The sequence below is a fragment of the Ascaphus truei genome, chromosome 4, assembly GCF_040206685.1.
Source record: "Ascaphus truei isolate aAscTru1 chromosome 4, aAscTru1.hap1, whole genome shotgun sequence".
Classification (NCBI taxonomy): Eukaryota; Metazoa; Chordata; class Amphibia; order Anura; family Ascaphidae; genus Ascaphus; species Ascaphus truei.
This window is the reverse complement of record NC_134486.1, coordinates 296,303,662-296,330,285: the sequence shown is the minus strand read 5'-3', so window position 1 is coordinate 296,330,285 and position 26,624 is coordinate 296,303,662. Positions and strand designations below refer to the sequence as shown.

General features: G+C 42.1%; 1 protein-coding gene across 1 annotated transcript in view; it reads right to left on the bottom strand.

Annotated features, from left to right (window-relative positions):
• Positions 1-18,934, bottom strand: part of RFX6 (regulatory factor X6) — a 61,084-nt gene extending 42,150 nt beyond the window's left edge. The window contains exons 1-5 of the mRNA XM_075597708.1: positions 18,392-18,934; positions 17,832-17,988; positions 14,754-14,877; positions 8,615-8,676; positions 794-871 (exon numbers count right to left, since the gene is read on the bottom strand). Coding sequence (XP_075453823.1) covers positions 794-871; positions 8,615-8,676; positions 14,754-14,877; positions 17,832-17,988; positions 18,392-18,644 — 674 coding nt within the window. The 5' untranslated portion in view covers positions 18,645-18,934. The remainder of the gene's footprint in view (positions 1-793; positions 872-8,614; positions 8,677-14,753; positions 14,878-17,831; positions 17,989-18,391) is intronic.
• Positions 18,935-26,624: the final 7,690 nt, after the last annotated feature.

Genomic DNA, 26,624 nt, shown 5'->3' with positions numbered 1-26,624 from the left:
GACTTTATCTATTATAATCATATTCATTTTTAGTCCCCACACATTACCATGTGTTCACTTGTGGATGTTATCGTTTAACATTATTGGTTCTATTCAATGAACATCAGTAGGGTCAGCATGCTAGTTGCCCATATGATGTTCACTGAACTACCTGACTTTCTTTATTATATTTACGGGAGATCGTCTCTGCGGTTCTTTCTTCCTGAGGTCAGGGGATAGGCTGAAACAATGTCCTAACTACAGAAGGGACCACGAGATCATATGGTCCCGGTTACACAATATCCATGGCTTCTGGTGCCATAGACTTAGGCCGAAGTCCCGCTGCATCCGATGGCGCGCGCGGCCACGTGCGTGCCACTCACCCGCTAATGGCTTCCTCCCGAGTCGGCCCCAGTCCCTCCTCACTGCAAGGCTCACTACACACTGTGACGCGTCAGGAAGCAGGGGATGCAACAGGGTTGTGTTCCCGTGCGGCGATGCGTCACATGGTGCGCGAGGGAGTCAATCACAGACTGATCCCATCAGCTAATGATAATGTGAGCTGCTTTTTGACTGTGTTTTGGCCCCCGCCCCCCCTGTCATGGCCGCGCCCCCCTTTCATGACACCCTCCCTGACTCATTTTGGCCACGCCCCCTCCGCACCTGGAAATGCTCCCTATGGACCACAGAAAGCGGTGAAGTGCCGTACACGCGCCGCCTGGACAAAGTGCGGTCGCGCCGGCGCGTGTAGCAGGGCCTCGGCCTAAGCAGCATCCATACATTACAAGTAACGTTTTTTATACTTGTGCTTTACCTTGTCAAGCCTTTTCCAGAATATACTGAATGGTAGTATGCACTGCTCTCCTTTATGCCGATGCCATAATAATGGTACCTACAGAAGAACACAGAAGAATATTTGTAATTCAATAGCCAATGGGTGTATAGGGTATTGTTTTAGGTTTAACACATTGTTGAACTGAGGTTTGTGTATAAGAGTGAGTACTGTATAGCGGACAGCTTGAACGTATAATAGAGATATCAACAAGACCTCAATACAGTGTTGTTTGTAAAATAATAGGAGACAGAAGTACATGTATCTGTTATTTCACTTTATTGGAAATCTGATATGTTACTATGCGGGATTTGGGATTTAATGTTAGCCTATTTGCAAATGTAAAAGCATATTTACTGTTCAAATCTACATTTCCAATTACTTTCTTTACACCATGTGTACGGGTGCAACAATTAATACAGTACTCTATATCTCTTTGTAATATGTATGTTTAGCTCATCTCTTAGGCCAGGTCCATAGTGCCTTCGCCCGTGCACAGGCGTGCGCGGCCGTGACGTCACCCGCTTGAAGCGGATGCGTTTTTTGGCCATGGTGCGCGCACCATCCGTGGGCGTGTCTAGGGGCGTGCCAGTGACGTCATGGAGCTGGTTTGTCCACATTGGGCGAACAGCTCACGTGACCGGCCTGTCGTGCCAAAAAATCAGTTTGAACTGATTTCTTGCGCAACGCGCGCCCCCTCCCGCTTTTGCGCGCACCCGCACACCGCATGGACACTAACACTGCCTTAAGGCAGTCTGTTCGTGTGCATCCGCACGGTTTGCGGTACCATAGCCCCAGCCTAACTCCTACAACTGATACTCATTAAATCTCTCACTGAAGCAAGCAGGGCAAAGAAAATGCAAGTGCACACTTTTGTTTGATTCCCCAATGCTAAGAAATGCATGTCTCTTATTTAGGGTGACTAGAAGTCCCGGTTTAGCCGAGACATTCCCGATTTTTAAGCTACTGTCTTGTGTCCTGACTATCTCTTGCTACAGTACTATGGGCCTTATGCAGAGAGCATCGTTATTTCGAAATTCGCCATTTTTTGTACAATTTCGCGCAGAAACCGGCAGAAAATGGCGAGTTCCGAAAAACGCGCCATTTTGTTTTTTCAATTGCTAAAACTCGCCTCGCGGCTGGCGAGAACCTCCATCTCGCCATTTTTAAAACTCTCCGAATGCAGAGAGGTGCGAACGGCATAAAGCGGCTGTTCGCGCCAAAAAATGCCGCGATTCTCGCATTTTTGCCGCGCCAGGAAAAGATGGCAAGATGGAGCTCGCCGCCTATAGTAAAGGGGAAAAAAAGGCGCAAATTTGTTTTTACACGTTTCTGAAGCGCGCATCTCGCCAATTTAAACTCGCCACACGCATCCATGTTAAACATAGCAGAATTCGCACTTTTCTGCATATGGAGAATAAAACTCTCCAAAAAAGCTACTTTTTATGAAATTCGCCAATTTTAAAATTCTATGCTCTCTGCATAAGGCCCTATGTCCCGGTTTTGCCAAGAGCTGAGAGAAAAGCAGTCTGTAGCTGCAATTTCTCCTCCAGTTATTAGGTGGCGCTGTGCGGCTCATGTACCCCTTCCTCTGCCTGGCTGCAGCATTATGTGTTAATGGTAAGGTAAGATTAGAGCAAACGTGTGTGTTTTTTTAATTTATGGGGCTGGAAGGGAAACATGGGGGAAGGGGGGAAAGGGAAACATGGGGGAAGGGGGGGGAAAGAAACACTGGGGGTGAGAGAGCAACACTGGGGAGACATGGGGGTAAGGGGGGGTGAAAGAGAGACACTGGGTGTGAGAGCAACACTGGGGAGCCATGGGGGTAAGGGGGGTGAAATAGAGACACTGGGGGTGAGAGAGCTACACTGGGGAGCCATGGGGGTAAGGGGGGGTGAAAGAGAGACACTGGGGGTGAGAGAGCAACACTGGGGAGACATGGGGGTAAGGGGGGGTGAAAGAGAGACACTGGGGGTGAGAGAGCAACACTGGGGAGACATGGGGGTAAGGGGGGAGTGAAAGAGAGACACAGGGTGAGAGCAACACTGGGGAGACATGGGGGTATGGGGGGGTGAAAGAGAGACACTGGGGGTGAGAGAGCAACACTGGGGAGACATGGGGGTAAGGGGGGGTGAAAGAGAGACACAGGGTGAGAGCAACACTGGGGAGAAATGGGGGTAGGGGGGTGAAAGAGAGACACTGGGGGTGAGAGAGCAACACTGGGGAGGGAGAGAGAGACTGGGGAGACATGGGGGTAAGGGGGGTGAAAGAGAGACACTGGGGGTGAGAGAGCAACACTGGGGAGGGAGAGAGAGACTGGGGAGACATGGGGGTAAGGGGGGTGAAAGAGAGACACTGGGGGTAAGAGAGCAACACTGGGGAGGGAGAGAGAGACTGGGGAGACATGGGGGTAGGGGGGTGAAAGAGAGACACTGGTGGTGAGAGAGCAACACTGTGGAGGGAGAGAGAGAGACACTGGGGAGACATGGGGATAAGGGGGGGTGAAAGAGAAACATGGGGGAGGGGTGAAAGAGACATGGGGATGTAAGAGAGACATGGGGGTAGGGGTGTGTGAACGAGAGACACTGGGGGTGAGAGCAACACTAGGGAGGGAGAGAGACACTGGGGAGGCATGGGGGTAGGGGGTGAAAGAGAGACACTGGGGGTGAGAGAACAACACTGGGAAGGGAGAGGAAGACATGGGGTGGGGGGGTGAAAACGAGACACTGGGGAGGGAGAGAGACAGTGGGTAGTCATGGGGGTATGGGGGTGAATGAGAGACATTTGGAGGGGGTGAAAGAGAGACAAGGGGGGGTGAAAGAGAGACATGGTGGAAGTGGGTGTGAAAGAGAGACATGGTGGAAGTGGGTGTGAAAGAGAGACATGGGGGTGAAAGAGATACATGGGGAGGGGTGGAAAGAGACATGGGGGTGGGGGGTGAAAGAGAGACGTGGTGAAAGTGGATGCGAAAGAGAGACCAACACTGGGGAGGGAGAGACACTGGGATAGAGGGAGAGAGAGAATCTGGGGGAGAGGGAAAGAGACACACTGGGGAGAGGGAGAGATATACTGATGGGAGGGAGAGAGAGAGACTAGGGGGAGGAAGAGAGACACTTGGGGAATGGGGGAGAGAGACACTGGGGGGAGGGGCAGAGGGAGACACTGAGGGAGGGAGAAAAACTGAATAAGGAAGACACACTGGGGTGAGGGAGAGAGACATACTGGGGAAAGGGAGAGAGACACTGGGGGGAGGGGGAGAGACACACTGGAGGGAGATGGAGAGAGACACTGGGGGGAGATGGAGAGAGACACTGGGGGAGATATAGAGAGACACTGGGGGGAGATGGAGAGAGACACACTGGGGGAGAGGGAGAAGGACACACGGGGAGGAAAGGGAGAAAGAAACACTGGGGGGAGGGGGAGGGAGACACACTGGGGGGAGATGGAGAGAGACACTGGGGGAGATGGAGAGAGACACTGGGGGAGATGGAGAGAGACACACTGGGGGAAAGAGACACTGGGGGGAGGGTTAGAGGGAGACACTGAGGGGAGGGAGAAAGACTGAATAAGGAAGATACACTGGAGGGAGAGGGAGAAAGACACACTGGGGGGAGAGGGAGAGAGACACTGGGGGGAGGGGGAGAGAAACACACTGGGGGAGGGGGAGAGACACTGGGGGGATGGGGAGAGACACACTGGGGGGAGATGGAGAGAGACACACTAGGGGGAGAGACACACTGGGGGGAGCGGGAGAGAGACACTGGGCGGAGGGGGAGAGAGACACACTGGGGAGAGAGGCACACCTGGTGTGAAGAGAGAGACACTGGAGGAGAGACTGGGGGATGGGGAGAGAGAGACAGATGGAGGGGAGAGAAAATTAATACAGCATAAAAAGGGACGCTATTCTGGAGCCACAGGGTATACGCTGGGTATAAGTATGGCCAGATAGCTTAATTCGTTCCTTTTACAATCACAACAAGTTCTTTGTCTTTTCTTCACTTTATTGGGGAAAGCATAGACACACAAAGGCACTTGTAGATGATAGTGTAGTGAGAGAGAGCTTCTCTATAGTGAGGGTACTTGATAGTAGGGAAAGGTAAAAAACGGTAATCCTTGCCAGGAGGTGAATAGCATGAGATGTACTTACTCAGCCAGCTAGGGTAGAAAAGAAGTGTAAGGGAATCTGGGAAACAGGAATAGTCTCAGGATCAGACTAACTGTGAACAGAGACAAGGGGGGGTGGAATAGCCCATTCTCAGTTTACGAGAATAGGAGGTTGCTACGGCAACCAACACTGACTAGGGCTGTGTAAAGAACATAATTTATGTATCAATAATGTTGCCTTACACATGCAGCTAGCTGCTGGGACAGGGGAAATTACAGGCAGCTGAACTAGGGAGACATAAATCCTATGAGCTGCAAACTGACACAGGAAATTAGACAATCCTGTTCCAGGACAGACGCTATTATACTAAGGCCCCGCTCCCAGAGTCAGCGCACCCGCACTGCAGACAGGCGGTGCGCTGAGATACACAGACCGCGATATGCGGTCTGTAGGGAGCGGGAGCCGGAGCGGGAGGTGGGCGGGAGTGGGAGGCTTGACAGGGAGGGGGGGGCGTGGCTTGAGCGGAGGGACCCGCTACTCTTCCCCCCCCCCTCCCTCCACGGACTCGGGCTGGAGCTGGAGCTGCTGAGGGTAAGTTTAAACACACACACACACGCAGGCACTCATACATACACACACACACACACACACAGGCAGGCAGGCAGGCACTCACGCACTCATACACACACACACACAGACAGAGGCAGGCACTCATGCACTCGGGCACACACATACACACACAGACAGGCACGCACGCACTCAGACACACACACAGACAGGCACTCACCTGCTTTCACTCCACACTCCTTCCCGCTCCCCGAAGCCTCTCCTCCTCCCGAAGCCTCCCCTCCCCATTGGCTCACAGCCACACCACGTGACGCGTCAACGCTAGGAAACACCATTCTCTTGTGTCTCCTAGCGGCTGACGCGCCACAGCGTGTAGTCAGCTGTGCCGCCAGGGGGGACCGGGACCGGCTCGCGAGGATTCCCCTGCTGGTGGGGAACTCGGGACATGGCCGCCCGCGCCAACGAGCGCAGCAGGACCGAGGTCTTAGACAAGTATCATAATATTTATTTTTAAGTGATGTAAATTGTTGTATAAATCCTTTTTTAATGTGTCCCAGTTTTTACTTCTGAAAATGTGGTCACCCTACTCTTATTAATAATAATAATAATAATAATAATAATAATGCTTTTTCTAAACCCAGGTTTACTAAACAGCACTAAGCCTAAGTGCACTGTATGCACTTGAATGAACTTAAGAAGCAAATCGGTTGTATTTTAACGAACATCCTAAAATTTTAACTAACTCTGAGCACCGGAAGGGAATGTCTAAATTACAACCAGTGAACTTTTACTGAATGCAATAATTTAGCTCATTTTCATTGCAAATGAAGATGATTTTGAAGCTACTAGCTACAATAAGTATGATTTTTGCTAAAACATACATGGGGTGTCATTTGTTTCTAGGTGAAATTGTCACAGCTGCATATTATCTTAATATACACAATTGTTCATCTTAGAAGCAGGCTGAGATTTCAATTGCAGTATTTATGGCTTTTTTATTTGAAAAGATAATACATGTTTCCTGTAACATATGTTCACTATTTTGTGTGCACCTAGTAGCCCTCTTGTTATCACACACTGCCACAAACGATGGCTGATAAGCAGGGTGATAGGAGTAAGCTATTCACAAACTTGCAATAACATGTTATCATGAGGCCAGCTGTCATATCAGTTTTTTCAACATGCTAAATCACTCCTAATAAATAAGGTGATACCTTTCACTTGTCATCTGTGAAAACGAAATCTTTAGCAAGAGATTGTGGTTAATATGTGCTAAGTGCTTTCATGATGAACCTCCAGGGAAAAAAAATAGTCTTAGTTATATTGAAGCAGCAGTTCACCCCATGTAAGTGAAAATGTGAAGTAAGATAAAAGACTATGGAATTATGGTTATTAACAAATACAAAATGACAAGCAACTACTAAAAGTCGTGCAGATTTGCAGCAGTTCGCATGAGTCACTTCTGTAATGGTGCCCCTGTCCTCTCATTGGGAGATCCACTGGAGCTCTTCTTAATACTGAGTGACAGGAATACACTTCTAGTTATCCATTGAAGAATAAACTGACACTACCACATACTGTATGTCCTCAATACGTGCATATGCCTGGATTTATCAAGTTCTAGGTTCTAGTATCAAGGGGTGTAGCACTCAAATAAGCGTTAACTGCAATTCAAGCCAATGGCTCTTATTCATTATCTGCCGATGCGGCCATTGAGGCTGTTTTCAGACGAAATTTCCCATTGAAGTTAACGAGGAATCCAGATCTTGATGAATTAACCCCATTGTGTTCCAGAGCCCCCAATTGTCTTTTACCCATTTTGTGCCGTAAGACAGGGGTGCGCAAACTTTTTTTGTCAACGCCCCCTGCCTGTTCTCCCCCACTCATCGCGCTCCCCCCACCCCTTTACCTTTTCTCCTGCGTTTTCTGACGTAACGTCATTTGACATGGTAACACATCACCACAAGCTGCCGGAGACGAGGTAAGGGACTTGCAGAGGCCTCCCGCCCTCCCCTCCTCCCCTCCTCCCCTCCTCCCCCCCCCCCAGCATTTCATTTAAATGTTGTGGAGTAGAGCGCGGGGCCTCAGTCAGCGCTACACCCTTCCCCAGAAAATGTTTTGCCCCCAGTTTGCGCACCCCCCCTGCCACATGTAGAGAAATTCTTTGCAAACAACCCCCCGCCCCGAAATACTCAATTGCACTGTGAATTTAATGCAAATACAGTACTACTCGATTGTTTGAATACATGTTTTTTAGACAAAGCCCAGTAACTAATCTTTAAATTACTTCTAGATTAATTTTTTCCACTGCATCTTATGCTGTATCACTCCAGAGATATCGGCTTGTAAGTTTTTGGTTTTAAAATACTTTGAAAATAGCTATTTTTTCCACAGAAAATGTGTTATGGATACATATGTTATTAAACTATTTAATGTGTAATGCTAATAAATAGAATGTGTAATGGCAATTAATAGACAAATAAAACAGAATTGTGTATATTTATAAGTGCTTTAAGTTTTTGGAGGAGCTGCTCCTTAAAGTTGCCGTCCCAGCTGTTTTTTTGCCCTTCATTTTCTTAATACAGGGTTGAAGCAGGGGGTCTTGGGGGCTGAACCCCTTTCATTTCAGCTCTTGGGATCCCCTGCTTCCAGAGATACAGACAGAAGGGGGTGCCGGTATCTCCTACAGCTCTCTTCAGCTTCCTCATCACATGGGCCAATAGGAAGTTAGAGTGGCTACCGGCACCCCCTATGGAGGTAAGTACTTCCGGAAGCAGGGAGTTCCCGGAGCTTAAATTAATGGGGCTCAGCTCCAGAGACCCCCTATTTTCAACCCTGTATATATATATATATATATATATATATATATATATATATATATATAAATATTTAAAAAAAATGCTGGGACTGCCTCTTTAACTTCCTTTTGATTCTCGATTGTAACACAATATAATAGAACTTACCTACAAGTCTAATTCACATTGATTTAGTTGAAAAACATCATCCAAAATAAATCCAATGGCTATTGACACAATTGTATTGTTTTATTAATGCTCTGCCATGTGTTGTAGGCTCGGGGTAAGCATGCTGCCCAATACATGATTTACACATAAGTTGTCTTCTTATCTTACTTTGAATGACCTCTTGTCCCAAGTCGTCTTGTGGTCAGAAGCGGAAACTTCTGGCGAATTGTCTAAAACAGAAAAGTCATTTTTCAGTATTACTTTTTTATTTACCCAACCTGTAATCCAATATTATTTCAAAAGACACTTTGTTTGTTTGTTTTTTGACTTATTTGTTATATGTTTTCATCCCGTGCTCAGAAGACCTCTGGTTGCTGCAATTTTAAATTTAAAATCTCCTGGACAAAGATTCATGCCCAGGAGAAACAATATGGCTGCCAGGGTCGGTCTTGCAGTCTTGCTGCGGCAACAAATAGAAAGCTGTGACATCATTAAGAGATTGCATTGGTGACCTCCTGACCATATTGGATTCTTTTTAGGAAACGTCAAAAGAGTAAGAGGGAAATATCTTGTCAACTGGGGGGAGAAGGATCCCTAAATCTGTGAGTGATGGGACCTAGCGGGTTAGATCCAACCCAAAAAAAATGTTGGCCTAACATTGCAACTTCAAGATTCAATAAAAGTACAGTTCCCCCCAATATGACCTCAAACCTTTCCCAATTATAGACAACTGTGTTGGAAGATCGATCGCACACTTAGATTGCATATACGGTATATATTTGTATAACATATATTTTGAAACATTCTAGGCCTGCATTTAAAAGTCAGATTTTAATGGAGATAGTAAATGCATAAACTGCAGGAGAGAGTTGTCTACATTGTGAAGGATTTCGGTGAACACCATTAAAGCAGCAAACTGATGCTTACATGAGCTTAACTTAAATAATGTCAGTAACTTGCCCCCTGAGTATTTCCTACTCTTTAGAAAAACACAGACACACAAAATGACATAGACACAGACAGTGATACAGACACACAGTGACACAGACACACACAGTGACACAGACACACAGCAATACAGACACACAGCGATACAGACACACACAGCGATACAGACACACACAGCGATACAGACACACACAGCGATACAGACACACACAGCGATACAGACACACACAGGGATACAGATACACACAGTGATACAGATATACACAGTGGCACAGACACACACAGTGACACAGATACACACAGTGACACAGACACAGTGATACAGACACACCCAGGGATACATATACACACACTGACACAGACACTCCCAGTGACACAGACACACACAGTGATACAGACACACACAGTGACACAGACACTCCCAATGATACAGATACACACAGTGACACAGATACACACAGTGACACAGACACTCCCAGTGATACAGATACACACAGACTCCTCTCCATTCCACCCCCACTACAGGCCAGCTCCAGTTTCACTGGCAAGAAGGAGAGTGAGGGGAGTGTTCTGAGTGCTCCCCATCCCTTCTCCTGCTCCCACTGGCTTTTTGCTCCTCCCACATCTCTCGTTGTCAGGGTAAGAAGTGCAGGGCTGACTTACTTGTTAGTCAGCAATGCAACTGGCAACAGCGCTCCCAATGTTTTGCCCTCGTGCTAGCAATTTAGGATTGAGTGTGCTGTTGTAGGTCGCCACGGTGACTGACAGGTTAGTCAGCACTGCCAGCAGCACAGGCAAAAGGACAAACATTTTAGGCACCCGGGATTTTTCCATCCTTGAAAATAATATATTTTTTTAGTGTTAAAAATGATGGCATATGGTAACCGTACAGTATATGCCTTCAAGTTAGATATATTTAAGTATTGTGGGTTATGGCATCTATACTGTATATCAAGCATAGCTGCCACATTTTTATCTTGCATCAATGTACTGTATCGGGAACGTTGCTCCAATTTTACCCAGTGTGCACCAGTGTGTTATTTGGGGGTGTCAGCAGGAAGTGTTAGGGATGATATAAAGAGGGACATATCACACCAGGAACCCGAGTAATCACAAAAATAGGAGTACTGTTAAATGTTCAACACCGCACCATCACTATTTCTGGAATAATGACCAAGTTTAGAATTAGGTGCTACTAGCAGTTGGTCATTAGCAGTTGGTCTTAAAATATGATAATGAGGCCTTAGATTAGCATAATTGGCTCTGCTTAATTTTTACGTCTTTCGTTCGTAATCATCAGCCATTAAAATGGCATCACTTTTAAAATGTTACTTTTGGAGGACTGACCTCAGCTTGCAACAACAGAGCCTAGCAGAGGGAAGCTCAGCACAGTGATCGAGGAAACAAGCGAAAAAGAAACCTTACATTTAGCAGAGAGGAAAATTATAATAGATAATAATAAATATTTCCCTTCTCTTTTGTCTTTGTCTATTCTCAAGAATATGAAGCATTGCCAGGTAGCGTCTGTGCATCAACAAGAGAAACAACTGCAGCTGTTGCTCGAGAAAATACTTGTTGCAAATTCTGGCTTCTCATAGTATAGGGTCTGGCTCGTCGCCTGGTATGTACCGATCTTAGGCAAGAACTATAAGCCCAGCCCCTTTTTTCTATCTCGGAAAATATTGATGACCTTTAAGGGTTTTCCTTTCCACACAAAAAGTCCACTTTTCCATCTCCAAAAATTAGCTTTTTTTTTTAAAGGTTTTCTTCACAAAAAAACACCCCTTTCCCATCTCTGAAGACTTTAATGACCTTTTTTTATCCCCACCACAGGGCAATGGGGGTTAAGGAAGATATGCATACAATATTAGTTGCTAACATTTTATTTTTAACTAGCATTATAATTAAAAACTAACTTAATTGTACTTGCTGGTTTTATTATTTTAAAGAAAGTATTATGGTTAATTTTTCTGCACATTAACTCAATCAGCAGGGTTGCTTTATATCGTCAATTCATTAAATAAGATCAAATTGATCAATTACAAGAAACGACAATGTAAGATGATATGAATAGTTAAATAAGTGAAACAAATAAAAATAACAAAGGTACCAATATTTCAGAATCACCAACAGGAACCCCTGTCCAACTTCGCAAAAACAAACACGACAAAAAAAATCGTCTTTATCGCTTTTCAACAAAACGTACATATATAGTCAACACTCAACACCCACTGACTCACGCATCACATGTAGCAACCCCAGGCTCCGTGATTGTGCTAATGCAGCAATCGCAGCGGTTAAGGATTATCAACTAAATAAGCTCATGTTCTCCGTCTGCCAGTAAAATCACAGAGAGACCCCGTGGGGAAAAACGACTCCATTACGCCAAGCACTGCCATCTTCTGCACTTACTCCCTCACCTGCTGTCTCTCTAAGTCTCCCAGCATAACACTTAGATTGTAAGCCCTCCGGGGCATGGATTTCCGCTCATATTGTCTGACTTTGTTGCACTTATTATATTATAATTCCCTGTATTGCATTGTCTCTTTGTAAAGCGCTGAGTATACTGTGGGCGCTATATAAATAAAGATATACATACAGTACATACAAGGACAATTTTCACATTCTCAATTGAATTCACTCTGCATTGTAACTACCACTTTCCCTCTTTTGCCCCCTTTTGCCGCCCCCTGAGACATGCTGCCATAAGGTGGTGCCAATCAAACTATAATAGTCTGATTAGCACCTGGTCTCTATAGGTGTATTATTAGGAAAGGAAATTCAATTTAAGAACAAATGTTAATCAAACTCTAGATTTGATGCTAATACAAGACAGGTGCTATTTAATGTGTATTTCCCCCATGTTGAGCTCATTTAAATAACAGTAATATTCACACCTCTGACCGGTCTGTTGATACCATTTAATGACCCCCACGCAAACTGGGGTTTTTCTGCATCTATTTTTGGCCAACTCTAAACTGGGGTTTATTTTTCCGATCCACAACAGAGTTTGAATGTGTGTGCACACAATGAGTTTGAATGTGTGTGTGCACACAATGAGTTTGAATGTGTGTGTCCACACAATGAGTTTGCATTACAACCCTAATGTCGTTACTCAGCTCTAAAATCAGCCCCCGGTATGTCTTTAGATAATTTTTTCTCCTACTGGTCTAGATTCACTATGTTTTGTTAATTAAAGGCAATTAACATAACATTACCTAAAACAGAAATGGACGTTATTTAATGCCTATACACTAAGGTGATAATATGCAAGAACAACGACCATAATTAATCTTATTAGAATAGGGTAAATGTCACATTATTGCAGGATAACACCATAAGGGAAATATGTAAATCATTTCAATAAATTTGACATACTTAAATCGGCATATTTCTTTCTCTCACTCTGTAGGTGTGAATGATTTCCCTGCGTTAACCGTAACGAGCTCAGTGAATATCGGATGAATGTGAATGTCATTCAGGCTGTAATGAGCTCAGTTGAATATCATTTAGAATAATGGCCATTACAAATAGTGCCATGCTTTTTGTGGTATTAAAATGTGGTTACCGTCACAGTGTTGGGTTAGGATAACATCACGTTAAATAGGCTAACAGAGTTTAGTGAATCTAGTCTTACAGTATGTTTGGGGACACAGAATCCTGCAGGTTTGGAGTGGTATAACCTTTCTGGCTTCTAACAATCTGCACTAGAAACAAGAAACCGTTTCTTACATTTGACAGAAAGAAGAGCCAAAAAAATGTGTCTGTCAAAGGACACATTTCTTTGATGATTCAAAGACACCTTTATGTTTTCACAAGTAAAATATTAAGACGTTATAGTTATAATGGTGAAATAAGAGAAGCGCAAAATAAATAACAACAATAATAATAAGGCTTCTCTGTGCAGCTCTAAATAAACAGTCTCTAAAAACTATACAAGAATTAAAAGTGAAAGTATTAAAGCGCAATAGAGTGCAACCTACTCAAACAAATAAACCAGTAGTAACAAGTAAAACTGATTATTGTGCTCAGGTGATAAGTGAACAAATCACTCACATATATTTTGCAGGAGAGCATCTGGTCACGTTTAACTTTCTCTTAAAGAATACTTAAAGAGAACATAGCGTGATACAGTTTATTGCACATGCATGTAGATAAGATGGGAAAAAGGTACACTCACATTTTCAGTGTGCCTTTTTTCCATCTTATCTACATGCATGTGCAATAAACGGTATCACGCTATGTTCTCTTTATGTATTCTTTAAGAGAAAGTTAAACGTGACCAGATACTCTTCTGCAGAAATATATGTGAGTGATTTGTTCACTTATTACCTGAGCACAATTATCCATTTTACTGGGTACTACTGGTTTATTTGTTTGAGTAGGTTGCACTCTATTGCGCTTTAATTCTTTCACTTTTAATTTTATAGTTATATACTGTAGATCCTACTCTTAAGTAAAAACAATGACTCACACAGTTATCAGGCTGAAGCCTCTAGTTGTGGGAGATGAAAATAGGCTCTCGCTTTGCATAAATATATATAAAGCCAGCCCATCATCTTCCCTCTCCCCCTTGGATGGGTCTTCTATAGGGTGTCACTAAGGTATGCTGCAGAGTAGCACACCCAGTCCAGGGTTAACTGCTATTTATTTGGATAGTAGTTATCACCGGATCGAGTGCGTTAGAATGCAACTTACCTCAGTGAATTTCCCCTTTATGGTCTAAGCCAAATAGGGAAGTAAAACCAAACACTTTAATACTGTACATCTAATCATATCCACTAATAGTTCGGATTTTTTTTTACACTGCCCTTCTTCTATGTGTCTCTGTTGAACACTCACACAATATTGAACTAAGTTTAAATAAACATTCTGCTGAATTTAATCACAACTCCAGGGCATAATTATTGTAATATATCTGCAATTATTTTATCACCCTCCCTCACTATCCAGCACTTATACTATTCTCTTTTTCTTTGCCTGATGAGTCAAAACAGGTCAATGTCGCAAGTCAGCACGACAGGCCAGTAATTCATGTGCACAAGTGAGGGACAAACAGCCTTTCAACATTATGCCAATTGTTGTGATTCAATATGCAGAGGTTTTTGTGACCCACCCATCCAAACAAAATGGACTACAATGCCAGCAGCATGTTAAAGTGCAAAAGCCATAACATAACATTCAATAAAGCCTTTTAATACAAATGTATTGCCAAATGGTAATTACAATACAAAATAGTTATTTGCTGTCATAAACAAACTACAGAAATGAGTGTAGGGCCGATAAAAAAATGTTGTCGCCAAACAATTGTTCACTTATGTTAAAGTAGTGTAAGATGGAGATAAAGAGAACAGCATACCTTCCCAAATGTAGCAGCGCAGGCTGGTTCTAGTTTCTCCTTCCTGCAGAAGTCTAAATAATGAGCATACAGAATGCATCTTGGTAGACAAACTCCTTCACACACAATATAGTTCTCCTCCAGCCTGCAAATCAAAAACAATCATCTTGATAGGAGATACAGTATTGCTACTTAGTTGGTTTTCATTCTGTAGAATACTTCATGCTCCGTCATTAACTGACAGTGTATACAGCTAAAGGTTAATTTTGGAGTTCCTGTTGGTTTGATTAGTAATTTTACTGCTTAAAGCTAATTATTATTTTATCCCACAGAAGGAGGTACACTGCACACATCTATTTTGTTGCACAAAGTGAACAATGTGTAAAACATGCATAATATTTATAATATCTGCTGGAAAGCTTTGAGTAAATAAAATATTTAGGATTCTCCACTCTCTTGGCAGTGAGTGAGCAGTGTGTTCCTTTCCTAAATCAGCTCCTTACTACAAGATATCAGAAAGTGCATACAGCTATAGTCTAAGTTTTATTGGGTCAGGAGAAAGAGATTTGTTCTGTAATCCAAGTTGTCACGGGTATCCCAATGTAAAATTACAATTTACGAACTTATCTGTAAATGGTCCTATGAGAACTTATTCAGGCTATATCTGTACATCTTCAAAACATACTTAATAGTCAACAATATTAAAATAAACAATATTTAATAACCAAGCACTATAGGTGTACAAAACCACTTCAGTTTTTAGCTGCTACATTCTTTTAACTCCTACAGAGGAGCAAAATGTTTATTCTGAATTGGATTTAATTCGATTTCTTTAAATTATATCATTGAAAACTAAGATTATAATTGCTATCTATTATATCTTCATCTCAGATACAGTCTATTGTCCTATGGTTGAGTGGAGACTTGAGAGGAGATAACTAGTAAAAAGATAACTAATAAAATCAAATCCAAACATTCAGTATTTGTCCAACACAATAGTCTCAGCTGCAATTGGTGAACTTTCTTTTCTACTTATCAAGCTAGTCTAGTGTCACTAAAACAAGCACTTTCCTTTACTCATTAAACCTGTGAAACCTTCTTTCATTCTTATTGTGGGAAAGAATCGGGGGTTTATGTACAAAGTGTCCCAGAATTACTTTTTTGGTGCAAAATTGGCACACGGATATCTCATTTTACATTGCACTTGTGTACGCCCATATAATAATCTGACATTTTTCAATCTGCGTCATCAGCATACAAAATTATATTTTGGCCGCGCACAAATATACTGTGCTCGGCATTTACATGTAGATGTATGTACTAAAAATAAATGTATCCTTATGCCCAAAAAAGCAGAAAATTCGTCAAAATTGTCCGCCAAGTTGACCCTAACATAAACCCTAAAATTTAATTTTATATTGTTAGCGCACAGATCAACTAATAAGAATGTATTTGATGGCACACAAAGGTTTAAATAGGTTAACAAAATTTATTATTTTTACAGTATGGTTACTAGGAACTATATTACACTCATAATTTAGGTTTGCTATCTAGTTGTAGCTAAAAAATACACATTATTCTGTTTTCATTGAAATTGTATAAATCAGGTATTCAACATGACGTACTGCGTTAAACTTCATTTCAAATAGCGAACTACAGTATGCGTCATATGCATGAAGAGACATTACGACCTTCATACTGTACATAGTATACACAGTTTATAAACGTTTGTCCTTCTTATTTGCACTAAAATATTGATGCACAACAAAAATTCAGATCTTAGTACATAGGCCTCTCTATGTTTTGTCACCATTGCTTTATTTCATAATTTTTTGCACATTATATCAAATGACCAACATATAGTGGCAATTCAAACAGGTTTCTTTTTAGAACTATTAAGCAGTTTAGTACATGATTATTACTTAAACTCATCTATTTGATACATCTGTTTATTCAGCAAATGCTTATATACTGTAATCTAAAGTACTGTGCTGCATCTGTATTTTAACCAATGAAATAAGTATACTGTATGTATCTATCAATCGTGATAAAATCGAAGATGCACATTTTTCCTGGCACTTTTAATGGAATTTGTTTCTTTGATACATTTGGGACAGTTTTTGTACCCTGAAATCGTAGCAATTTTGCACCAAGAAAATATAGATACACGACTTGACATTTTATCAGGATTTGTTCAAATAAACACACATGTAATCTGTATTTATTGTCCTATAAGCATGTGCAGAATAATTATTTATTTGGACTTTACTAGTATGATGTCCAGCTGCTTCCCATTCATTATCTAGCACCGCGACGTTGAATCATATTGTATAGGGGCATCTGAGAGACTTCACATTAAAATTATGATTTCACACAGTAAATGTCTAGTTACCCATAAACCAGCTTTATAACATGCTCTCACTTATTTAACTGGCAATGATTTTCTCCCAGATTAATTATTTTATTTATAAAAAGTTTTACCAGGAAGTAATACATTGAGAGTTACCTCTCATTTTCAAGTATGTCCTGGGCATAGATTTATGATGACAAATAATACATGGTTACAAATACATAGTTCCATAAGTGAACAGGGTATACATTATACACAAGGCATTGCACTCACAAAGTGCTGGTGAGGGTAAGGGTAAGGTTGGCATATTTGGGCTACAACACATCTTTTATTTATTCTGCTGCCAGTTAAATAAGGCTGATCAAGTCCCTTATTTATCTGACTGCCAGTTAAATAAGTTTTTAAAAGTGCCTTATTTACCTGTCTTCCGGTTAGATAAGGCTGAACAAATTCCTTCTTTACCGGCTTACAGGGAAATAGCCTCTACATTTCACAAATATTGTGTATGATTAACCCAAGTCAACTGCACACCATCAGTCCTATTTTGTAGAGACACACAGAAATGTGCTTGGTACTTTGCATACATTCATAAAAAATGTAAAACTTGCTATCAATATTTTAAATCTCCAGTATTCACTGAAGAGAAAATGTATGATACCAATGTAAAACATCACTGCAGGTATACCCTGATCTTTTTTTTAATTTTCTATCTGCTATACTATAATTTAATATTACAATAATTCACTTACCACTGCAAAGTAAGCTGCGTCTGTTTCTTTTTATCCTTAATGATCTGTGTGATGGATTTCTTCTGAGATATCTGTTTGCCTAGTGCAGTTGTTTTACTGTAAATAATATCTAGGTCCTCATCTTCTGATGAAAAGGTTTCATTGGAGAGGTGCATTTCTAATTACAGACAGTAAGGGAACACAACACATAATTATCATAATAAAAGTCAAAGCACAGGTCATTTCCATTCACTTTGGTACTCCTATGTCTGTGCACTATTGGTATCCTAAATGACACCATCATTTACATTTCCAGGACATTAAACTTAATGACACAAGTTGCGTTGTAGGCAATGCAATGCTTTGTAAATAAGGGAGAGGAGAAAAATAAGATCACTGCACATTTATGTGCCAAAAAGCACAGATAAATAACTACTGTATTCTAATTTTCAATTTCCCATTATAAATAGTGTAAATCAAATGGAACTTACATTTTTCAAACTGTTTACTTGATATATCTGTTCATCCTTTCTCAATGTGAATCCCCAAACACCAGACAACCAAAAAACGGTGGTACTAACCTGTTTTTATTCCTAGGCCTACCGAAAATTCTTCCTCCTCTGGTGTTAGCATAATACCATCCTGTCCTTCTATACAGAGATCTTGTGAGTATGAAAGTAAATCCTTTCCCACCATAGTCCCATAACAATCCTCTATCCTTGGGGATATTTTTTGGCATGGCTCTCCATCCTGGAAGGTGCAATCTCCTTCCGGTGTCTCAGAAAACCTCTTCATTGGCATTGTATGTGACACAAATGATGCCCATATAACCATCAAAGATACAAACACCTTGGGGATCCAGACCACACTGTCAGTTCAAACACAGTTCAATGACCATTCCAAATGTGAAGTGCGGTCTATATTCTGCAAAAAATCAACCCTCCTGCTATATTCGATGGGAGCAAATCAAACAAAGAATAGTTGACCTCTTAAAAATCACTGCAAGTAAAGGGAAAATTGAAAGCAATATGTATATAATCCTATGTTCTGTGGCAGGGTCCTCAAAATTCAATGGGTATTTGCTTTCAGGTCTGAAAATGCCATTCTGAATGGTTTGACATCACTTGCTATTTTAAAGTAAGACCATAAACACGCCCTTTTGTTGGCACAGAACTGCTATCAAATGAAAGGCAGTTGATCATCAACATGTAGGTTCCTAGAATCCCTGGCACTTTTATTTTGACAAAAAAATCACTTAGGGGCAGAGTTAATCACTTTGCATGTGACGTAGTAGCAATTAATTGGGTTATCTGTCCTCTTAGAGGGGTAGAAAAAAATGGTGGTGATCAGATCAACCCCATTAATGATTAACAAGATGGAACAATTGTGTGTGATTGTGAAAGCCAAATTGATGTTTGTTTATTATGTGTTACCCTATCTAAACCTGGATGGCTCAACCAATGGTACAGTCTGAATTTGCTTCTTGGTAGAATCAATAATGAAAATGATCATACAGTTTATTTACCTGACAATTGTCTGCCTTAGCAAACAAGAATTGAAAGCAGCTAGACAGAGCATAACGTGCAGGTATAAAGGGGAAATCCAGCCTAGAAACATATGTTAGAAGTCACTGTTTAGGGATTTAACATTTGTTTCCAAATGTAAGATACAGTACGTTGAAAGTTTTTAAAACATAAGTAAAATAGATCTAATGCTAAAAATGACAATGATTATTGTCATTTCGTATTTGAATATATGTTAGATGCTTGTCTACATAAGAATTTAATTGAAAAATAAATAAATCACAGCTTCCAGAAGTTTCCCAATAAAGCACTAAGGATATATATAAATATATAATATAAATACAATATAAAAAGGAGACAACATAAATGAATTAGTATCTTGATATTTTATGGTGGGGTAAATAAAATAGCAGTTAAATAGTGTATATATACCAAATTAGACAGATTAGAAAATAAAAGTTCACGCGCTGTAATAATTGCAGAAGCAAATATGCATTTGGGGGTAATGCCAGAATTACATACGTTTTAGCATATATTGTAGGTTGTGTGTTTATAAAATGACAAATTAAGCTACATGAGCAACTGCAAACAAAAAACGTCTTATAATCCTCACATTTGTACCATTGCTGCCATATTGCCCTTAATGATTGTCAGACTTTAAATTAGAGATGGGCAAAACAGTGTGTGTGAAATCAAAACCTACCAGAACCTTACATGCCAAAACCAAATACAAGACAAAAACCCTTAAGATTTTTAGAACCAGAAAACAAAAATGATTTAGAAACAAAACCAGAACACCAGACCAAGTGCCCATTTCTACTGTGGAGTTACCACTGGCTGTGTTTTTCCTCTGTAGCCATGCCTGCCTTGTCTTCTAATCTACCCTGCCTGACATGTAATTCCTGATATCAGTGCAGACAGTGTTAGGTCCAATCCAGGATTTTCCCCACCAGCAAGCAGCTCCCTTGAGTGACAAGGGGGTTGGTGGACTAGAGCCTGTTTTCTGCCCAATAAGTGACTCAGACCTTGGACCCTCCCCCTTCGGTACTTAAGTGGCTGCATCTCCAAATTGTTTCAGTTTTGTCTCTCTCATGAGAGAGACTGGTCTCACAGGAGAGGTGTACAGGGCTTTGTCATCTTCTATCCCCTCCCCTAGGGGAGTGGGAATGAGTGCCATATCCCTTACTCTATCAGAGAGTAAGGGAAGAGCTAGGACCGCCCTTGGTGCCCATGGCTGGGGGTGTGAGTCCAGGGACCATCCTAAGGCTGGAGACCAGTGTTAGAGAGTATACTGTGTTTCAGTGTATGCTGTGTACTGAGAAGTAGAAAGACTGTTCTTATTACAAAATATAACTCCTGTCTGAGTTTGCAGTCTATCAGGGGAAGTAGGAGAGAGTTCTTCCGGGGGACTGCTTCCAGCACTCCTGGAGCCTGCGGCAGATGGAGACGCTAACACCAGAGTGAGAAATAAACAACTATCACCCCAAAAGCCAGGGAATCTCCCAGAGGGTGGGGGAAACACCACTACACCTCCAATCTTTCTTAATATTTTAAGTATTTTAGTGATATTATTTTAGTTTCCTAATATATTTATTTATGCTTTGTCATACTATTTTAGCATGTTCCTTCTTATTTTGAGTGTTTTAACTAATTTGGTAAAAAATCTAAACAAAAAACAAATTGAATTTTGGCAAAACCACATTCAAAACCCACACAAAATGTAGAACCAAAACACGAGTAAAGGTGCTTGCCCCTGCTTTAAATCCAATTTTGCACTGAGACAAAAAAATTGTCACATTATTATAAGGAAGATATTTGTAGTTTAGGAAAGAAGCAGGTTTAATGGAAAGTTGAATACACAATGTGCAAGTAATTCTACAGCATGTCCCATAAAATACACAGTATACCTTTTGGAGTAATGGCCCTGTGACTATATTATATTTTTATGTTAAGCTCACTCACAAGTAACATCTGACATGCGAGTAAAGAATCATTGTAACATTGGTGTAGCAATTTAATGGGATTCTGAGATACATCACTAAGTGGATGTATGAAAGTAAATAAGCATGGCATCTAGTAAATGTGTGTTGACAGAACCAATGCATTTCCAAAATTAACTCTACCCCTCTTGTTCATGTCATGCAAGCTTATACACACAAATACTGTACATGCGCCACGCACACGCACACACACCAGTTACATAAACTGTACACACACTTTAGATACATACATCATAGTCACACATCAGATAAATGTATCATATGTAGATCTGGATACTTCAAACTACGATATAGTAAACTGGGGGTAATATTGCAAAAATATGCCATTATTTTTATCAAGCAATAAACTAAGGTGTTAGCGCTAAAAATAATGCATTTTTAAACATGCTGCATTTTGGCTGGCACAAAATAATTAAAGACTGCCATTTTACTCATTTCTGAAGCCATTTAGGAAGTTCTGCGCCACAAAAGCACTGCACATATTTACCATCTACCTCAAACTGGTGCTAGGTTTATCTTTCCTATGTATATAATGACCATTATAATGGACATTATATACATAGAAAAAATTATGTAAACCAACATGGAATTGGTGCTAAAACATTACCTATTACATATTTAACTAGAGATTAACTCCTTAGTAGCCTTTTATAGTGGCTTTTGGCCATTGCATGCAGAAGACATGTCATAAGGACACATGGGACAACAACTAAATTATAGTCCCTCCATTAGTGATGACATAACAGATTTTGTCAACCAGGGGTTGCTTGCTAAACAAAATCTGTGATGTCATCACAAATGGAGGGAAGCACATGGTACAGAAACCAATGAGATTTGTAAAATTTACTTTGGGGGGGGGGGGGGGGGGGTTAGAACTCTCAGGTGGGTGGTAGCAATGGTTTTCTTCTTCCTTGTCTTAACTACATAGATTGCCACGGTGGGGAGGTAGTGTATTTTAACTAAAACTAACCCCTGTGGTATAACGTGGTAACAATGTGCATCAAAGGGGATAATGTATTTTCTACCGTAGAATTATGTAACAATTTATATTACATCACCTTACCATAGAAATGTTACATTACCTTCCTCCATTTCATCACAAACCAGTAATTAACTGCTTATTATCGGGCATCCCGACGCAACTTAAAATATCACACACATTCATTTTTTACCGCAATCATGATGATTTAGGTCATAACACTGCAGTAAAAGAACTTGCAATTTTTTTTCTGCGGGTTCGATATTTTAGAACTACTAATGAGTAAGCTTATACACCGGATGAAGGGTGGGCGTGTCCCCACCAAAACAGTGTGTTTTTTTGTTCCTGCACGGATGATCAAATAAAATACGGTTTAATTTTGTGTTAAAATATCCGTTTGCAGCTATTCCTTTGATGTACTGCAAAGTACTTTGATGTACTGCAAAGTGGCCGATCATGATGGATTTGCATGGGAAACAAGAAAGATGACCACGACAACAATTAAACATCCTGAAAGTGTGCTAAGGTAAAACTTCTTTGTTATTGCATGAGTCATTGGCACTGCGTGTCCCGCCAAAAAAATTGCAAAATGTGCATGGATGCAACTATGTGCAGTCAGTTGCAGAGTGAAAGGATCATTCCAACACAGATGTTGTTCTTCAAGTAACTTCACTTTCAATAGGCACAATATATAATACAGGTGTAGTATAGCATTGTCCATTATGTGAACTAGCACATTTAGCCTTGCACTTTAAGTATATTATCAGCCCGTCCCGTTTAGACCTCCAGTCCAATAGAATGGTATAAATAGAGTGAGGGTGTGGGGTGGGACTTATCTCCAGAGGGAGGGGGAGAGGGGGAGAGGGGGAGAGGGGGAGAGGGGGAGAGGGGGAGAGGGGGAGAGGGGGAGAGGGGGAGAGGGGGAGAGGGGGAGAGGGGGAGAGGGGGAGTAAAGGATCTGAACAGCCGTCACTGAGAGCCGTGCAGAGCGAGAGACTGAACAGCGGAGAGGGAAAGAGACGAGCCCCTACGAGTGACGTCACACGCGGTAGCAGGGAGTCTGTGTCGGACCTCCTCAGCGTCGCAGCTGCACAGAGAAGCTGTCTCTTAGAATACACGGCGGAGTACAACATCTGACCAGTAGCAGCAAAGACCTTAACCTGTTTATTGCCTGTGAGATTTTAACAAAGTGTGAGTATGTGTGTATGTGAACACTAAACACTTGTTCATTTTTGGTCTGCACTACTGTCTGTCTTCATTTCGAGGGACACCTGTACACATCTGGGATATACCTCCTGATTATTGTTATACCCTGGGATCGAGGAGCTACAAAGAGGTATACAACAGCCGATAGTTGTAACATCTTCTTATCTTTTATTTTGTGTAAGTGTTCTCACATACAGTATGAGCCAAGATTGTCCAACCAGTTCCACATCATTATATACAGTGCTGCACTATTGTAGTGTTTTCTTCTTCTTTTTTGGGTTATATCTGCTCCCCCTGGATCGTGGAGGTGTTGTGTGAACTAAACAACATCTTCAAAGCGCTTCTTCCTTGAGGAACGTAACACGCACAGCCTGAACCATAGTGTTATACTATCCCTAAGAACACCACACCCACACCATGAGAACAGTCCTAGCCAATCAGGTCAATATCTGTGATACCACCAAGCTCCTGTAGATGTCGCTGTTGACCATGAAAATGTAATATCTTCATGCCTTTATGAGTAAGGGTAGTCTTGTTTCATACAGTTTATCCTGTTCTATCTGTAGGAAGCACAGCTTTGTTGTAGAACTTGATCTTCCTTGTTTTGTAAGACAATTAGAACTAGCAGGGTGTAAAAATACTTATTTTGCTTAGGGTTGCATTGTCTATCCAGGAAACCAGCAAACCAGCAAACATAAGAGGAAGATTTTTGACAACTATTTCCTCAGGCTTTCTCACAGACTCAGCAGAAATTGTAGTGGTTCAAAACCTTGCAAGAAATCAGAATGATATTTCTTTATATTTTATAGAAACATTAAATATTTCTTACACAGAGTAGCACAAAAGTAAACCCATGCTCTCTCCTGTAATACTGTAGGAACCACATCCTGCTCCTGATGATTTTAGTAGGGGTGGGGCTTTTTATTACAAAGAGGAAGCATGTGCAGCCCAGCGGGACCGTGACACTCACTCTGCTGAGTAGTTCTGTATTGAACTGATACCTACTGTGAGTAGCTAAACTGCCTCACATTGTTTCAACCAGAAATGTCATCTCCTGCAAGTATGCCAAGTCTCATACACTTCAACATCCCCAGCGGGATTTTTGTCATTACCTTTTAGAAAAAGAGTTTCTTCAGGCCATATGTTTTGGTTGCAGATGCGCCAGCAGAGACCTCTCCACTATTGCTTGTTGCCTGGAATGCGGATTTCCCTATATTCGGCCTCACCAACACCGTACCTTGGAGTCGCTTATGGACTCTGCACAGGGCAGTGGGGAAATGAGTGAGATGGATGTCTCCCTCACCGTGCTCAGCCATATATTAGCCGACCCGGATCTGCCGAAGGTGAACGCATGCCACGGCTACTCCCCTGCAGGAGGGCAATAGCACAGCTCCTATTCCATCGGTTGCTAACACGTTGTCTGAAGAAATTGCCCTGATTGGAGGGCACCGCAGAGCCCATTGTAAACAAGGATGAGCCAGAGATTCCACATACCATGGAACATTCATGCACGTCTAGTGGAGATCGCCCCGATGCAAAAGAGATTGTTGTGCCTTTTGAAGGGTTTCCCCTTAATTTCCCTCTGGAAAGTGCCCAGTTGCCACTGTGCTGCAGGAAGATCTTGGACCCAATGCTGAGCCTGCATTTTGGTCTGCCATTGGGGATGACTTGACAATACGGGGGTCACCAGTCTTTAATCTGACCCACATGGTCTCCAGCCGACAAGGTAGGGTTGAACAATTGTGAGAAGGAACTTTGGCATCTGATGAGGAAACCCAGGCTTACCAACAGCGCCTGGACGAAATTGATGATCGCTTGTTTTTTATCGATGATGTTTAGTGGGACATGGCTATGGCAGAGACCCCTAAAGAGGAGTCCTTCATTTTAGTTTTGCCCAGGGTTCCATATTGTGGCAAACTGACAGGATTGAGTTGTGCTGATCGCATGGCTTGGTATCGTGTCAACGACACATGGGGCTATGAAGATCCCTATGTCCCTGCTGATTCGAAGGCTATAACACAGCACAGTCTTGCCATGCTCGCTGAGAGTAAAGATAGGGTAGACAAAATAGTGCAGATATGGCACATTGGGGGAAGCATTTATAAGTTTAGCCATCTTTCCCTTTACCAAGACGGGTCTACTAGTGCTGCATATACCTGTAGGCTCACAGAGATCTGGGCCTCCGCCACTGGGAGCCTGGAGAAACGAATATATTAACTGGCAGCACCTCCACTTGCCCAGGATCCCAATACTATCAGATAACCCCAAACAGGAAATAGTAACAACAGCTCAGATGATATTGATAACCTTTACTGCAAATGTTACACAGAATAAACATGAATAACAATAAACACTCTTGACCATAACTATTCCCTGCGGTATGGAGCGTTGACCCACCACCGTGTAGTCCCACAGCATGTCCAATGTACTGAATCCGTCCCTTGGTCACTTAACCCCTGAATGTCCCCAAAGAACCCACCTCTCAAGGCTTGATCAGCGCCTGTAAGGTACCGGTATGTTGGTGCACTTCTGGAAATACATGCCAGGCGCTTCAGCACCCAGGCCTGCTGACAATCTTTGAAAAGGATCCGCCGATCCACGATGTCCACAGCGAGGTCCTGGACTCCATGTGAGCGAGAATCCTTTCTGCAGTCCAATAGTCTGGTCCCAGACTAGGGGTATCAGGATACTCAGCACAGCAGCTGTGTCCCTTGATATCCCTGAGTACTAAAGGGAATGTCCCTACCAGAGGGCCTTCTCTACAGCAAACACAAGCTGGTGACTCAGGGCCTTATCTGGGGCCTAGGGCTATACTGGACTAATGCAGATGGTCACTGACCCCTGCACACGCACCTCCTCCCCTCTCTAGCTCCCAGGATCAACTAACTAGCGAGGTCTCCGTCTGTCACATCCCTATCCTGTCAGCAGGGATCTCTAAAGCCCTATTGGCTGTCTGATGACAGGTGACCTATTCTGAGGCTCATGGGACATGTAGTCCCTGCTTATAGCCTCCTCTGATTGGCCCAGCTTCGCGAGCTTAACACTGCGCATGTGCAAACTGTCTGCAGGCTCTGTCGCGCACCGCACTCAATGCGCGCATGCGCAA